Raw genomic sequence first — 15460 nt, 5'->3', positions numbered from 1 at the left:
TTGAGTGTACAATACCAAAGAGTTTCTTGTGTAACATGGGTAAAATAACTAGTTATTTTACTATTTGAGGGGTGATGGCATCTCTAAAGTTTTGAAGTCTTTTAACTTGGTCCTTGCATTTATAGATTTTTTTACAAGAGGTGTCCTTTTGAACCCTTAAAAATAATCTATTTTCCTTATGGTTGTTTTGTTTTAACTTGGTTTCAAACTTGTATAGATATTGTTTATATTGACATGCCACTTGTCAAATTGTTTATATTGACATGCGTTATTAGAGGTGTTTACGGTCCGGTTTGGTCTGGTTTTAACTAAAAAATTCAATCGAAACTGGAAAACAATATTCTTTGTTAATATAACCCGGACTGAACTAAGAACCGGTTTTGTTTAATTCAAGGCAGTTTTTTAGCATTAAAAACCACAAACCAATGAAGATTTGTGGAGGACCTTCGTGAGTGCTGGAATGAGATTCCTTAATTATAGGAATAATGAAATCAGATGTGGGTAAGAGATAGATTCAGCCGTTAAAGAGAATTATTCCTTCCTTGAATAACCATGGACCTAAAGCTTCTCCCTCGATTTTCTTCACAAAGTCTTGCAAGTATGAGGTAGCCAAGATGTGGTGTCAAAGACTCAAAACTTAAAAGTAAGATTTAATGTTAAAATATGAGAGAAAATGAGGGAAGGAGGGAGGGGCGGTTGGAAAAGGGGACAGAGATAAAATGATTTAGGGTCAGGGATGTTTCTTTTTATACCTTTTTTAAAGTTATTTATATTTAATTAAACTAGTTTTATTTGGTTTGGTTCAATCGATTTAAGCTTTTTTAAACCAAAATCGGACATGACTAGATGATTTTTTTAATTTTTTAATTGGTTTATTCGGTTTTTTCGGTTAATTTTTTTTCAGTTTAATCGGTTGGTCGGTTTTTTTGAACACCCCTACGCGTTATTGTAACAGTTCTTTTTAATTTTTTTGTATTGTTATTAAATTCTAATATATTTATATGGTAAGAGTTTGGGTTTTAAAATAATATATACATAATTAATGATAACTAACTTATATAAAAGAATTCCAAGACATTGAAATATTGATATGTTAAAAAAAATTGAACACTCGATTTTGCTAATTGGATATATTCTACAATTATTAATATATATTATAAAGAACCTTTTTTTAAAATTAAAAGCTTTGTTAAGAATAATACTTGGATATTTAATTTAAATTTTAACCAAATACTAATACTAAGTTGTCTAACCTTAATATTATTAACTAAAAAGTTAAAATATAGGAAGCTCTTAGGATGCTTAACAATTACATTAGTTATCCTTTCTATTTATATAATTAGGGTTGTATATAATATTAATAGTGTAATCCCGTATACACATGATCAAAATTATAAGCTATTCAAGTTAACATATATTTTGATATTTGTGTTCTAAGATTCAACATTGTATTTCCTATAATACGCCCCCTCAACATAGTTAACCTCGACATACTTAGTGTGAGTATGAAAGACATGATTGACCGATAGATAAGTAACACCCAAGTTATCACACCATAACGTAGTCGTAGAAAAAAAAAAGGCGAAGCTCTAAAAGTAAAGAACGAATCCATAAAATTTCAGTAGTACCATAAACTAAAGTCTTGTACTCAGCTTTGATAGAGAAACGATCAACGGTCTGTTGTTTCCCTGATTTCCACGAGATAGGGGTAGAACCAAGAAACACAAGATACCCACTCGTAGACTTTCGATCATTAACATTGTCAGCCCAATTAGCATTAGTGAAACCACGAAGAGGTAGAGAGTCACCACGATGGATGTGTATACCAAAGAAAATTGTGGTCTGTACATAATGCAGAATACACTTGATAGTAGCCTAACAAGTTGCAATAGGAGCATGCATAAATTGATATACTTTATTCACATCATAACGCAAATCATGTATGGTAAAGGTAAGATATTGAAGAGCACCAATAATTTATTTATAACATGTAGAGTCAAAGTACAAATCACCAGATAACATGGCAAGCTTGGAAGAAGAGGAAGATATGGGAATATCAATACGCTTACAAGAAGACATACCCACTCTGTGAAGAATATCAAAAACATATTGTTGTTGAGTGAGCATATGTCTCATAGATGTGGATTTAACCTCATTTTCTAATAAATAATGGATGGAGTCGAGGTTCCGAAGCTTGAACTCTGAGCTCAGTAACAAAATTAGTTTAGCAAGTGCAAAAGAGTTATTTTCTGTAAGCAAAATATCATCAATGTACACAAGAAGATAGACAATATCACCAGCCATAGACATGATAAATAATGATGTATCAACCTTAGAAGCATAAAAGCCAATGGATAACAGATACTCAAATGATTATACCATGCCTGGGGAGCTTGTTTCAAACCATATAAGAACATATACAGATGACATACATGAGAGATCAGAGTAGGATAAGTAAATCCAAGACGTTGTTCCATATAAACCTCTTCTTGAAATATCACATTCAAGAAGGCATTATAAACATCAAGTTGATTTATCCTCCAACCATGAGAAACAACAATAATAAGTACCAACCAAACCGTAATTGGTTTAATCACAGGACTAAATGTTTCTGAATAATCTATACCCTCTTTATGAGTGAAACTTCTAGCAACTAGATGTGCTTTGTAGCATTCAACACTACTATCAACACGCCATTTAATTTTGTATACTCGACAAATACCAATAACATTTATGGAGGGATGAGAAGGAACTAGAGACCACATACCATTAGAATGAATATCATTAATTTCATTTTGCATGGCATGATGGCAAGAAAATATCAGTTTGCTTCCTTAAAGGTGAAAGGTTCATGATCAAGAAATAAAGCCAAACAGGAAGAAAAAGAGACAATAAGATAGGTTATCTTATGCTATTGTGAGCGAAGAACTATTTGATGCTAATATGGGACCTAAGCAGGAGGTGAACTAGTAGAGACCAAAACACTTTCTATATCTTAACTTGGTATCAGAGCCTCTTCTCTCTATTTTTTTTTCAAACCTTATTTGACATGGGTCTTGATCAAGACATCACATCTGTTATTGGCTCTATGATGACATATCTATTATGTCAATCCTCCACTTTATTCTGCTTTTGGCTCCTTCTTCTTCTTTGACTGCCCAATAGCTATAAGCCTCTATATCAGCACCTTATTCCTCTTCCATTCTGACATCTGGTTCTTCGCCTTCTCTAGTTATTCATCTCCCTTATCTGTTGGTGAGTTCCCAACTGCTCCTCTTGTTGTTAGTTTAAATCCTGTTGCTCTTGTTTCTCACATCAATTTTATGGTTCCTTTAGCCCACATATAATAGGTTATTTCTTTAAAATTATTGTATACCAACTACTTATATTGAAGGATGTATATGAAACCTTATCTCCTAAGACAAAAAACAGAAGTGAAAGGAGGTTGTGGTAATAAAGAAGTAGAATGAAAATGGTGATTATAGTAACTATGATGTTGATGGTGGTTTTATATTAAGATGATGTGTGATGCAATGATAGCAGATGAGGTGATATTGGTGACATAGTGATAGTCGTGGAATTGTGATGATAGGTGGTGGTAATATGATATCTTAAAAATAACATAAAAACAACTATTTTAATTTATAATTTTTTTCACACAAAAATATGCAATAATGCAACCAAACATACTATGTTTTATACATACATATATACATGTATACACACAAACAAAGCACTTTAAGTAGTTGATTGGTGTTTGAAAAAAAAAGTGTAAAAAAAAAATACCATAAAGAAGGATTATTTGGGGTATTTATACACAACCAAAATTCTATATCAATAATTTTTTTTTATTTCAATGAATTTTTAACCTCAATTTATAAACTGTTACTCCGTTCCACGTAGAATTTCAACTTGAGATCTTTTAAGTATAAACGTGTACCTCACGCATATCTAAGCTCAATAATTGATTCCTTGTCCTAGCTAGTTGCTAAACAAACTCACATGATATGCAATCCAGCATTTAAATTTCGTTCAATCTCTTGGTTCTTTTCATATCTGTAGTCACTAGAACTAGCAAAAGTTCAAGGAAGAAAACAATGATTAGTATAGAAGATTTGTACGGGGTTCTATGTGCTGTAGTTCCTCTATATGTCACCATGTTCTTGGCTTATGCCTCTGTGAAATGGTGGAATATATTCACTCCTGAACAATGTTCCGGCATCAACAGGTTCGTTGCTTACTTTGCAGTTCCACTCCTATCCATGGAGTTTATTTCAAGGATAAATCCGTACAAAATGGATCTTCTCTTCATGGCTGCTGATGGGGTTTCCAAAGTCTTGATCTTGGTGGTCTTGCTTTGCTGGGCTAATTTCTCAAGAAGAGGAAGCCTGGAATGGGCCATCACTCTTTTCTCTCTATCCACTCTCCCCAACACCCTTGTGATGGGGATCCCACTGCTAAAATCCATGTACGGGGATGATAAGGAAGGCCTTATGATCCAAGTTGTGGTGCTACAGTGCATCATCTGGTACACTTTATTGTTGTTTTTGTTTGAATACAGAGAAGCAAGACTAACAATCTTAAAGAACTTCAAGGGGAGTAGTAGCAGTAGTAGTTTTAGTAACAGTGAGAGGAGCAAGGGAAGTTTCAAGGGTGTTGGGGAAGTACTTGGAAGCTGTGGAAGTAATGCAGATGAAGTTGTTAATGTTATTGTTTCAACCCCTACAAGCCAAGAGATTACTGAAAATGTCAACACCAAGGTTGCACCGGATCCCCAGCAGTTTAGATCAATGGTAGCAGCTGCAGTGGATGGAGATGATAAAGAGGTCCATTTATTCATTTGGCGATGTGTATGTTGCACTTCTCAAGGCAAGATTATAGCTAGAGAAACAAGCATATATACATGTTTGTTTCGATTCATCCCCTTTTAGTTTTCTTTCTTTCGCTAATTAAAGTACTCTACTGTGGATGATTTAGGTTTCTGTGAGCAGTCAGTGCAAGTTCTTCGAAAAGAAGAAAGTATGAAAAGGGGACTAGAATCTGAAAAAACGGAGGGTATAGAGAACAATACGGCTGCAATATCTTCCTTATCATCAGTTATGCTCTTGCAAATTCTGAAGACAGTGTGGCTTAAGCTGGTGAGGAATCCCAACTCCTATGCAAGCTTAATAGGTCTAAGCTGGGCGTTAGTCTCTTGCAGGTATTCTGAACTAGCAGTTAGTACATGATTACTTGAAGTATATTAATCCAGATTTAAAGCTCAAGTATTTGACTTATCAAAACAAAAGTACTAAAGCTCAATTACTTTTTCCACTTTTTTAATGATCTTGCTACTTCCCTCCCTCCTTAATTTATTGTACTTGTTTGGCTAGATATGGAATAATGAAGCCCCAAATAGTGGACAATTCGGTAACAATCTTGTCAAAGGCAGGTCTTGGAATGGCAATGTTTAGCCTTGGTAAGACTAGAGCAGTCCTTTCATCTATTTCTGTGGGTTCATTATTTGTTTCCTCATATTCAACATCAAGAATCATTCGCACATGTATGGTTAATTACGATCACTTTCAGCTTAATCACATTCAAAGCTGATTGAAATTTCTCAACTGTAATTAAGGACTGTTCATGGCCCTGCAACCAAGAATCATAGCCTGTGGAAACAGAATGGCTATTTATGGGATGCTTGCAAGGTTTTTAGCTGGTCCAGCAGTAATGGCAGTAGCTTCCATTGGAGTAGGCCTGAGAGGGACCATGTTGAAACTATCCATTGTGCAAGCCGCCTTGCCGCAAGGAATCGTCCCTTTTGTGTTTGCTAGAGAATACGGTCTACATCCAGATGTATTAAGCACTGCGTAAGTTGGAACTCTACGATAATTTATTTCAGGCCCATGGGATTAGATCAGTTAAACTTTAGTCCTGTGATCGATCTTAAAACAAGCTAGAAGAAGGAACCGAGGTTTCAGTGCATTTCAATGCGTCAGAGGCTGTTCTTCTGGAGATGCTGGTCAAGAAATCCAGGGACCAAAGTTTAACAGTGCTAAGATCTCAGGGATCTAAAATAACTTAATCACCATTTCTTTCTTATTCCTTCACAGCTTGTCACTAGTATGTTCAGAGTGATTTTATTTTGCAGGGTGATATTTGGAATGATAGTGTCTCTGCCCATCACAATACTTTACTACATTTTTCTTGGCCTCTGATACGAGGGGGTGAAGATTGTGGTTAGAATCCACACATCCTGTCATCGTAATCCAGCAACAGCGTTTTCATTCAATCATGGCCTGCACTCTGGTTTTTCTTCAATCATGGCCATCCGCATGAATGAGGACGAAGCTTCACTGCAAAGTCTCAGCCACATCAGTGAATTAAGTTTGCTAATATTGCTAATATTTATAACCCCATTTTACTGCGAGTTACAGATCACTCCGAGACAGTTTTTGTTTCTTGTAGTAAATTGGCTAGGATGTGTGTAGTTTCCATGGAGAGAACATTGATTTGAACTTAAAATTTCATGTTCAAATCTCTCAGGAATGAAGATGGAGAATTTTATCGAAAAAGAAAGGGTACTTTTATAGTTTCTTTGCGATTCAAGGACTATTTAATATTCCTGCTATCATCAAAAACGAAGAACAGCACAAATTCCAAAAGATGTAAAGCATGAGTTAAAGGGAAAATATTTGTTGACAACATGTTGTCAATAAATAATGGTGACAATGAGAGGCGGCAAGCTCAAAATAAGGATAAGAATTTCACGTGAGGAGACGGGGCAACCCACGTATTACTTGGGGAAATAAAGGCTACTTTAACCATGTGACGCCACATGTCCCTTAAAATTAGAATTAATTTAAGAAAAATGAATTAAAATAACAAATACAGTTTGGAACTTGGCTTTTTAATTAAGGTTAACAAGCAATTCGAGCCAGTGTTAGAGCTTACTTAATTTGTAAACAAATAGAGTTCGAGTTTAAATTAACTCAACTAATGTAGGTTGATGAGTTGCTCCATTAGGCTAGTGATTTAGCTTTTGAGCTGATTTAATTGTTTGCTTAATTATGTGTTTAGATTTTTAGTTAGAGTGAGTGTATTTATATTATGAAAAACTATAATATATATAAGGATTAGTATGCAATGTTATAAATAAGGATAGATAGATTTTAACAACACTCTTGCAATCATTTTTTATCTCAAATTTTTTTTATTTAATTATATGATAATAAAACATATAAATTTTTTTATATTAAATATATTTTAAAAGAAAAAATAACAGGACAGCCGCGTGGGATTAAAATAATAAAAGTAGATTTTTGATAACAAATGATGATATTATATATTTTTTAAAGTTAAATAAAAATAAAACATTAATAACAAAGTTGTAATTGTATTTTTTAAATTGAGAGACAAAAAATATATTAAATAAAAGAAAATAATAAAATAATAAAACCCAGATGTTGTGGCTTAGCCCATTAAATTTGTAATTTAGATCATAGACTCAACTGAGTTATAATATATTTTTAACCTAAATATAAAATAACAAAAAAAACTCATACACGTGAATCTTTGAAAGGAAAAGAGTGCACTTGGGCTTAAGTTTTTTTTTCTTTTAAAAAGAAAACGACCCTATTTTTTAGAGAAAAAAAAAAAGATAGGCAAACAACATTTTGCATGTTGAGGCAATTGGCATGTTGTCTACCATCTTGAATATTTTTAACCATTGTGGTGACAAAAAAAAATAAAATCAAGGCACTAAAAGTGATGTTAAGGTGTTTTTGGATTGAAATAAATTAAAAATCAGGTTATTTTTTTATAAAAACAAAACATTATTTTTAAGTCATTTCGAATGAAAAACACCTTAACAACACCATTAGAACATTTAGAAACCAATTCATCTACCCAAAAGGCTTGAAAAAGGTCCAAAAACTTGAAATCAAACCGGGTTAGATTTCTCTTCCTTAACTTGGATATGTTTTTAGGCAACACTAAGGTTCTAAACAATCACCATCAAACTTTTATTATCGTATGGAGCCCATGGCACCAAGAACAACTATTTTGGTGGTAAAAAATGTCATAAATGACAAGTTTCTCTCTTGACATCGGAATCCAGTAATCTCTCTCTTTTCTCTCAAATCAAGAACTAAAAAATAATAAAAATAAAATTTTATACCAAAATTAAATTGCAAAAAAAATTGAAGAACAAAATGGGTATAATGTTGAAAGTTTGAGGGCTAAATTGAACTTCTTATAAGAACTTTGAACCCACCACCTATTTTCAATGCTTTTTTTCACATTGGTTCTCTTTCTTTTAATCTTGTCATTGGTCAACAAATGTGCATCAATTATCCTTTAATTTATCCCTCAAAAGGATGCAATTGCCCAAAAAAATTTTGAGGACCAAAATAAAAAAATGAGATTTTTGAATAGTAAGCCTATAATGAAATGTGAGAGGCTCCACAATACAAATCCATACAATAATTTACCAACATGTTTTAGTGTTTTCTATAATTAAAATTAATTATTAATTAAAAAAACTAAATCAACTCATGAATTTATCGTAACCGTATAGAGAGATCATTGTGAATTACAATAGTGTTACATAGTGATTTATCTCACTCTTTTTTTTCTTTGGTTTATTATACTCTGGTCACTCAATTTCTATTTTGATTTTGGTCCTTTAATATCGTGTTGATTTGGGATTGAGCTTTATGATTTCTTTTGTTTGCCTACGTGTGGAGATCTCGAGGTATCAAGAAAATGTTTTGTTACTCAGTTAATGATCAGTTTGAAAAAACAAAATTCAATTTTATTTATAAAATAATTAGATATTTAGGGACTGACTTTGAAGCTAAGAGAAATGTTTAGCCTTTTTAATTTGCTACCATCAAAGACTGGATTACATAAGCAAGGAAAAAGTCTAGGTCTTTTTTTTAGTTGCTAGACTTTTTTTTTTTAATTTGATCCTTCTATGTTGTATTTTTTTAAGATTGAAATTAATGGTTTGTTTTGGTTGTCTAGACATGGGGATCTCGTAATATCAAGGAAAACTTTTGGTGCTTAGTTAATGCTCAGCTTGGAAAAATAAAATAAAATTATATTGGTTTAAAACAATAAAGGCTTCAATGACTATATTCTAAACTAAAACAAATATGAGGGACTGATGAAATGATAACAATACCTTCATTTACAATATAACAATCAAAGACACTAAACAAAAAATCTTCTCTCTCTCTCTCTCTCTCTCTCTCTCTCTCTCTCTCTCTTCGACTTACAAACAATGAAGAACTTGTGATTTCTCTCCAATATAACAACATAATTACTATTGAAATTGATTTCTTGCATGAAATCATTTTTTGGCATCGTTGTCTTTATTAGGTGATGGAATCACTCCACCGAATCACACATAATCTCGTCCAAAACTGTTACATTCTCAAATTGATTTCTATAGATTATTGGTAACCCTAGGAACTCTTATTTGCGTTTTGTTTTCATCTATGTGGTGGTCAGTTTGATGAGATCCTATAATACAGGTTTTTTGTGGGCTTTGGGTTGAACAAGTTGATTGTTCAGTTCGGTGTAGAGAAGGGGAGAACAAATTAGGGAAACTTTTTTTGGAGAATCAGAGGGTAATATAAATGCAAAGGTTCAATTTTTTTTTTATTTTTTATATGATATCCATTTTTGGTTTTGTACAAATTACGAGATCTAAATAAAGGTTTTCAGAGTACCAAAATAAAACCCATCATCGATATTAATGGTGACAAGTTACAAAATTTTATATTGTGATAAAAAAGCAGGAGGAGTGGTTGGTAAGTTAGGGAGCATAATCAAGTCCATAAAGCAACACATGAGTTTTAGAAAAGTTAGGAATTGATTCAACTTTAGTTAACACTAAAGGTTATAAAACTTTGTTGAATTTGGTAGATAATACAGTCAGGGAAAGCTTTGATTTATACTATGGTTTGTTCATTTACAATGTAAAAGCAATGAAACAGCTAAAAAGGTTGGATTTAGATTTTGAATCAACCTCAAGACTTGAGAAAGGAAACTCCAATTACAAAATTCTCTCAAATTAATGATGAAATGAGGGAAGATTATTGAAAAAATAAGGATAGAAACAAAGACCCAAATTAAGATTTCACCTAGAGATCATACTTTATTAATACATGTTTCCATGTCAGAGGAGAATGTTTAGATTTCTCCTTATAGGCTTTAAGGGAAAAATAGATTTTTATAAAATGCTTATCAGACTTGTCATGCACATATTCAAATCAAGGGAGGTGATGCCATTAAGGACTATGTTCTAGGGTAAAAGATTATTATACCTTATAAGCTGCAATAGAGATCTAGTGATTGTTGTCCAAGAAAATGCCCAATCCTTGGTAATTAGAGTTCTTAGGAGTTTTGAATCTTGATAAAGGTATATATAGTAACGAGGAGTGATTCTAGCAATTTTTTTTTAGAGATATGAGTCTTGTATCTAGAATTTATAGTAAAAAATAAAGATTGTAGTGTGAGAAAGATCAGTATAAGGCTAATATTTTTAGATGTTAGAGAAATTCTAAGGTTTTTTTCATTTTTTGTATGAGGGTTTTGCTCTAGTTTCACCCCTTGGTTAAGGTTTTGGTGTGTGTTTTATAAGATAACAGGAAAGGTTTAGAGGTTATGAGATGGGAATTTTTAGACTTTAATGTTCAAAAAGAAATTATGATTTTTTATTACAATTACAATAGAAAGCATGTCATGCTCTACAGCTGGTGAGAAGATGACTCCATCAGTCTCAGATTTTAGACTATTAAGGATAGGTTTTTATTTTATGTTACGAAAGCAACTTGGAAAAAAAGAAAGAAGATCTGAGTGGTTGCAATTGCAGACAATGATCATAGCCATTGATTGGGAGAATCTTAGTGTGGTTTGATGGTAGGATAAAGGTTAAATAGGTTTTGAAAGGTGGCAACCCAACCATGTTTTTATTTGAGCAAGAAGATGAATAGTGGCTAGACGACAAGTCATTTGGTTTTAATTAATATTTTTCTTAAAATCAATCCAAAATAGCGTCATTTTAGTTAACTCTAGATTAATTAGGGCTTTAATCTTTACAATTTGATTGCATCCCTTAATCTTTTGAATATTTGCAATTAAACCCTCAATTGTTCCTAATTTTTTCAATTTTATCCTCTGATTTCTTCAATTAAGCCTTCAGACTTCAATGTCTTTTTTAATATGGTAGTTGGTCTTGGATATTTTCAATTTGATCAACAAAATGACCTTGTAATCATCAATTTTTTTATAATTTCATTGATGATTGAATCAATTAAGTCATCAAAACCTTGGAACCATGCATTTTGGTCATTGGATCATTAATTCTTATAATTTTGACCTCAATTGTCTCCCAAACTTTTATTTTCTTTAAATTAAGTCCTTAATTAAGTCAATTAAACTTGTTAAAAGAAATCAAGTTCAAACTGATTAGATGGTTGGAATTATTGGTCTTAAAGAACAAATCGATTGTTTTTTGGACTTGTAGATTTGAAGACTGACATGTCAAAATTCTAGAAATTTCAATCAACTGGTCGATCGATTAGTCTAAACTGGCCGCCTAGTTGGCTTGATATTGCCGGTCGACTAATTGATATAAATTGACTGACCAGTTGGCTTGTGGTGGCATTCAATTGAGTAGTCATTTTGGTTGATCTATTGACCTCGTAATTGGGGTTAATCAGGTCTATTAGGTTCGATTAGTTTGGAGTATGTTCAAGATCCATCAAGTAAATCAATTTGACTTTATAATTATGTTTTGGTCTCTAAACTTAGAGTTTCAATATTTTATGTCATTTACATCAAGTTATTTTTTAGTGTTTTTCTATATCCGTTATGAGTTCTATTGACGTTCCTACTAGTAGTCATCAATAGTCTCTAGTTCTACATTTGTTTGTCATTTGCTTAATTTTCCAGATGAGTGTGATAATCTTTAATATGCATGTAATATAAATACTATATGTATGTTGATTGTATGATAAGTACAATTGATAAATTATTGAATATCTATATATGTTGCTTTATTTTTTGAGTACTCATCCATTCTTGATTTTGCACTCATATTCTGTTGAATTAAATTCTATTCGACACGACATTCATTTACTTTGATAATTATTTGAGTATCTATTATGTCTTGATATCGGTATACTTGTCAGTAACTTCATGCTAACAAAGAGTAGTTATTATATGTCAAATAATATTTTGTATACTTAGCTGGTGAAAGATGCACCAGCTTATAATGACTGATCCTCACATGGTGATTGGGGCTGCAAACCTCGTTTGTTATCAGGACCTTAGGGTTTTGTTTGTTATATGAGCCAATGGCTTTGTATTATCTCTTATGTGTGTGCGCGATCGTGTGTCCTTATACTTATAAATAGTTAAAATGTATATTAAATGTTATTCTTTCACTGAGTTAATTGAGTTTACCCCTCCATTTTAATATTATTTTAGGTTCTTGCTTCCATTAGCATATTGATCTTTGATTGAGAGTTCCAACTATTTTTTTTGTTGGTATGTGTTGCTTGTTTTCGTGAGACTTTTTTTTATTTTTAGAAATCTAATGTCTTAGACACTCCACTATTACGTTGTTTTTATTTAAGATTAGATTTTTACTTCAAAGATTGGATGTTATTTAATATAATATGTATTTTGAATTATAAAATGTTTTATTGGTTTTGAAGAATATTTGAAAGATTAGAATATATATATATATATATATATATATATATATATATATATATTTGTTTTATGATATGTATGTTTTGAGGCTTAGAGTTAGTGGAGTGTCTTCGTGACACTACTCCTGCGTTGCCAGTCATAGACCTAGGATTTGGGTCATGCAATTTCTCTTTCAATTAAGCCCTTAATTAAATCAATTAAGCCCATCAAAAGATCAATCAAGTTCCTTAACTTAATTATTTTGCAAGTCTGCTCCAGTCTTTAATATCTTTTTTCAATTTGATCCAAATTCTCATTGTTTTCTTCAATTAGGCCCTTAATTACTACAATTGAGTTCTCAACCTTTGCCATTGGTCTAATTTGGTCCTTGAACTTCCACCCCATACGATTAAGTCCGTATTCAACCTGTTTTTAGCACCTTCAAATTGCTTATCTATTGGTGATCCTAAAATATTTTTTAATTTTTGAATATTGTTTACATAAAGAATTTTGGGGGGTCCAAGATTGGATTATAATATTTCTTGTCAATTTGAAAATAACTAATGCGTTTCATGAAAAAACTGTAAAGGCTGTAAAAATTTTAAGGGATTCAAAATTGGGTTATAACCCCAATAACTAGTTATAAATTTTATAATACGAGGAGCAAAGATGTTATTATATTGTTTGAGACTTCGAGTAAACAGTATCAATGAGCCTAATTTCTAAATTCCCAACCAGTTTTAACTTTTGTTGATAGGATTATATATTAGTGTCGTGGAATGTGGTCACAAATTTTATTTTATTTTGATTGAGGATATTATACTTTAATGATATCACTGTAATCTCTTATTATAATAATGATATTAGAATTATGTGCAAGGTTGTCAATAATATCTGTGTATATAGAAACGTGATTAGCTAGACTTTAGATAGCTAATTTTCTGCAATAATGTGAATATAACTACAGAAATTGCAAATTTAGAATGTTTGGGAGTGGAGTAACAGTTGTAGTTGTTTTTTAAAGTGTTTTTACTTAAAAATATATCAAAATAAAGTTTTTTTTAAATTATTTTTGATATTAACACATCAAAATAATTTGAAAATATAAAAAAATATTAATTTGAAATGAAAAAATAAAAAAAATTAATTTTTTTTAAAAATATTTTTAAAATATAAAAATAAACAGGTATAAGTAAATACTGAAAGAAAAGAGAAGAACTGTTAGAGAACCTGGAACGACATATCACCGAGCTGAAAATTAATGTGCTCCTGTCGTTGTACTTGGTATGCCTGTCGGCCATTGGCTTGTCCTCGTCTTTCATTTGATGTCGATGCAGTAGCAGCAGTCCCATGTGATGCGTGTGGTACTAATATTACCCTCAACTGCCACATTCCTCTTTCTTTAACCAAGTTTTTCCTAATCGTCTTTTACAGTAAAATTATTTATTTAATTCTATAATAAAATAATTTAATGTTTATTATTTAAGGATATTTTTATACTTTTTATTTTTTTTAGAATAACATGATTACTTTGATGTTTTTAAAAATAAAACCAACATAACTCTTATCTAAAGGTTTTTTTTAATCATTTTACATTGTTTTTATTTGAAAATTCCAATGATATTTAGGGGCATTGTTATGAATTATATTTATTGAATATAATTAAAAAAGCAAACTTGTTAGCAAACATCAGCACGTAGTCGGTTCTCGCACTATTTAGATCATGTGTATGGGGTTATTTATAACCAAACGTTGTTCTTTGGACAGCGTTTGAAAGGTCTCGGCACCCCGACCTTATGAGGCAGCGTGTATTCCAAGATTATCGGTGGTTTGGTGCCGGTTGCTATTTCTTTTTCCTCCCTTCTTCTCTCTCTCCCAACTTAGATTTTTGCACTAATATCTTAAAAATTCAAGAACAACCCTTTAATTTGTTGATTCTTCAGATTTGGTTCATTTTTTTATTATGATTTTTTTTATCTTGAATAATTTATAAAATTGGTATGTTATCCCTCTTAAATTTGTGCATCTTTCAAATTTGGTTAACATTCTTTTAATTGCTATTTTTTGTTGAAAATAATTTTTAAAATTGATTTTCTTTTACGATTTCACCCTTCTTTGGTTTTTTTTCCTATCAAGTTTAATATCTATTCTTTTGATTGCCAGTTTTCTTGCTGACATGTTTTTAAAATTGATATTTTAAAATTAGTTCATAATAAACTTCTTGATTGAATCTAGATCCAATGTTTCATGGATTGTGAGTTTTTAATATTTGATCAGGTTTAGGATATTTGTTCGGATTTGCTTGGTTTTTTTTTTCCTTTTTCAAAGCTATTTTTTTCCCTTTTCATCCTTCAATATTTATTCAATTGAAAACTAGGTTTTTTTTTAGCTTGCTTTCTATGGATTTTTTTTTATCTTGAAAATGACTCAGTTTTTCTGTTTATTATTCTTTGTTGGTTGTTTTTGGCTAATTCTTTAAATTTATATTTTTTTTCCATTCCCTTCCTTCAATATTTGAAATGATTTTTTTTATACAATTTATAAGGTTAGAATTATTTTTCTATTTCATCCCCTATATTTTATTTTTCTTTCGAATTTAGTTCTTTTTTTTTTATTGATATTTGTTTTATTTAAGATAAAAAAATTTAATTTTTATTTTTTTTTTCTTTAGGATTTTCCACTAATTTTAAAAATGATATGGGTTTTCTTGAGTTTTTTTAATTGTTGTTCTTTGTTGGATTTATTTTGGCTACTCAATATTAAGTTGGTTAGA

General features: G+C 31.2%; 1 protein-coding gene across 1 annotated transcript; it reads left to right on the top strand.

The window, feature by feature from the left end:
- The first annotated feature begins 3972 nt into the window (after positions 1-3972).
- On the top strand, positions 3973-6574 carry LOC133682060 (probable auxin efflux carrier component 1c). Its single transcript, XM_062105300.1, has 5 exons — positions 3973-4869; positions 4978-5200; positions 5373-5458; positions 5615-5849; positions 6131-6574. Exons 1-5 carry the CDS (start codon positions 4098-4100, stop codon positions 6195-6197), a joined length of 1383 nt encoding a protein of 460 aa, XP_061961284.1. The 5' UTR covers positions 3973-4097; the 3' UTR covers positions 6198-6574.
- Positions 6575-15460: the final 8886 nt, after the last annotated feature.

Source organism: Populus nigra, chromosome 2, assembly GCF_951802175.1.
Source record: "Populus nigra chromosome 2, ddPopNigr1.1, whole genome shotgun sequence".
Classification (NCBI taxonomy): Eukaryota; Viridiplantae; Streptophyta; class Magnoliopsida; order Malpighiales; family Salicaceae; genus Populus; species Populus nigra.
The sequence above is the reverse complement of the archived record's forward strand: the minus strand, read 5'-3'. Positions and strand labels throughout refer to the sequence as shown.

Excerpts from the sequence above, each read along its gene's own strand:
- LOC133682060 (XM_062105300.1), top strand. The coding sequence starts at position 4,098 with ATGATTAGTATAGAAGATTTGTACGGGGTTCTATGTGCTGTAGTTCCT. Across the intron at positions 4,870-4,977 it reads TGTATGTTGCACTTCTCAAG|GTTTCTGTGAGCAGTCAGTG; the intron begins GCAAGATTATAG and ends TGGATGATTTAG. Across the intron at positions 5,850-6,130 it reads CCAGATGTATTAAGCACTGC|GGTGATATTTGGAATGATAG; the intron begins GTAAGTTGGAAC and ends TTTATTTTGCAG.